This window comes from Eurytemora carolleeae, unplaced genomic scaffold (assembly GCF_000591075.1).
Source record: "Eurytemora carolleeae unplaced genomic scaffold, Eaff_2.0 scaffold1172, whole genome shotgun sequence".
Classification (NCBI taxonomy): Eukaryota; Metazoa; Arthropoda; class Copepoda; order Calanoida; family Temoridae; genus Eurytemora; species Eurytemora carolleeae.
Window position 1 is genome coordinate 106,151 of NW_019397480.1, and position 2,308 is coordinate 108,458.

At 32.5% G+C, this 2,308-nt stretch overlaps 1 protein-coding gene across 1 annotated transcript in view; it reads left to right on the forward strand.

The window, feature by feature from the left end:
* The window catches only part of LOC111714523 (uncharacterized), a 9,859-nt gene that overhangs the window by 5,557 nt on the left and 1,994 nt on the right, over positions 1-2,308 (forward strand). Inside the window, exons 2-3 of the mRNA XM_023489658.1 lie at positions 1,088-1,167; positions 1,563-1,662. Coding sequence (XP_023345426.1) covers positions 1,094-1,167; positions 1,563-1,662 — 174 coding nt within the window. The 5' untranslated portion in view covers positions 1,088-1,093. The remainder of the gene's footprint in view (positions 1-1,087; positions 1,168-1,562; positions 1,663-2,308) is intronic.

A 2,308-nucleotide genomic window follows, 5' to 3' on the forward strand; every position in this document is an offset into this window, starting at 1 on the left:
ATCAATAAGACATACCGGTGTATAAAATTTAGAATTTTTTACTAAAATCTTTTTAAAATTTATCATTATCCTAAAAAAGTGTTCTATGAGACTGAGAGATTGAGGCTTAAATGACGAACCATGATACTTTTATGTCTGCAATAATCAGAATTATTAAATCTTCTGTCTCAGATAACGTATTTGCAAATGTGCTGCTAAATGGTTTTGCAAAAAATACAGCTGCTGAAAACCATGAGTATGTAAAACATTCTCTAAAGTCTCTAAAGCTGTGTCGCATCAAGAATGAATTAGATATAAATGTTGATAATTCTGAAAACATACAGGAATTTCCATGACTGAAAAATAGAAAACCACCTTATTGATTAGATAAACATAATTGTGAATCGCTAACAGTCCCTTTTTATTTACGTTGTTAAGAATTTTATGTACAGTGTATAACACTGGAGGGCTGGACTGATGTACTGTACTGGGTTCATGACAGCCAGGTAAAAAGTTTTTTTTAAATGACTTCGAAAAAATTTCATTTCACTACTGCACTCTTAGCTCAATTATCATGTCTAGCCAGACATTCCCTTTAATCAACAACTTAACGTGTAATCTTGTTATTTGAATAATTCTTGTTAGGAATCAAAGCATTGTTAATTAAATGTTATCTTCATTGTATTTTTATAATTGCCGAAAGGCTTTTTCCCAAGCGGCAACTTCCCAAGGGTAATTTCCCAAAAGGCAACTTCCCAACTGTGCAGTGTGCTATTTCCCTCAAGGCAACTTCCCGATTCTGTCCTAGACGCAGCGCTCAACAAGACAATGCAACCATTGTAAATATTCAACCATATTTTGAACCGTTGGAAAATGTGGTTTTGTTTCTGTTGGATTTTATGATTTTATCTGATAGATTAAAATGTTGGCAATTGCAAATCTAATTTATAAAATAGAACGGTTTTGTCTAAAGTTAAATGATAAGACAAAGTATTAAAAATCCGTTAGATTATTAGTATTATTAGTATCATTATTATTATTTTTATAGTTCTTAGCTTGTATGTACTAAACATTTATAAACTATGTACTCAATGACCTTTATGTACAGGTTGAGATGGAGTACAAGGAGTTAGAAGGGGAGTACTCTGCACTAAAGAAGGAGTACATAAATATCAAGGATGCACTCAGGTTTCATTTATTCTCAATTATCCAAAAGAATGTTTTTTATATGATTTCAGACTTTAAACTGGAAACAATTGTAACAGTTTAACATTTAGACTCTTTTTTTCTTTACAAGCCAAACTCATAGCGGAACACCTAAAAAATGAGAAAGATATCGTCGTTTTCAACCTTGTAATGAGACACATTCTGTAAGTTTTCATTATTGTCTCTGCTGCAAAGGTCAGAAAGTGAATTGAAAGCTAACAATGTTCAGATATAACTACTATTCAGCTACAAAGGTTTAAAGCTTACCTTTTTCAAGCAAACGTTTAAAGGGAACCGTTGTGAATCGGATATATAACTCTTTATATGGAGAGTTACTTAGAATTACGTAGATAGTTCCTTTAAGTTGATCTATTTAGGCGAACCAGGAAGGAGTTGACCCGTGAAAAAATAAGGTTGAGAAAGGTCGTCCTTGCTGTGTCAGAGAGATTAGAACAATCCAGTAAACATATGAAACAGGTGAAATAACGTCTAACTAACGTCAAACTAATGTCAAACTAACGTCAAACTAATGTCAAACTAACCTCAAACTAATGTCAAACGAACGTCAAACTAATGTCAAACTAACGTCAAACTAACCTCAAACTTACGTCAAACTAACCTCAAACTAACGTCAAACTAACGTCAAACTTATGTTAAACTAATGTCAAACTAACGTCAAACTAATGTAAAACTAACATCAAACTAACGTTAAACTAACGTCAAACTAATGTCAAACTAACATCAAACTAACGTCAAACTAAAGTAAAATTAACGTCAAACTAACGTCAAACTAACGTCAAACTAACGTCAAACTAATGTCAAACTAACGTCCAACTAACGTCCAACTAACGTCAAACTAACGTCAAACTAACGTCAAACTAACAACAAACTAACGTCAAACTAACGTCAAACTAACGTCAAACTGACGTCAAACTAACGTCAAACTAACGTCAAACTAACATCTAACTTACATAAAACTAACATAAATTTTAAACTAACGTCAAACTTACATCAAAATAACGTCAAACTAATGTCAAACTAACGTCTGTGTCTTGTGTGGATATTTTTGCGTTGGTGTGTGATAACTTTGTGTTGGGTTGGCTGATTCAGTTTTGAAGATTAA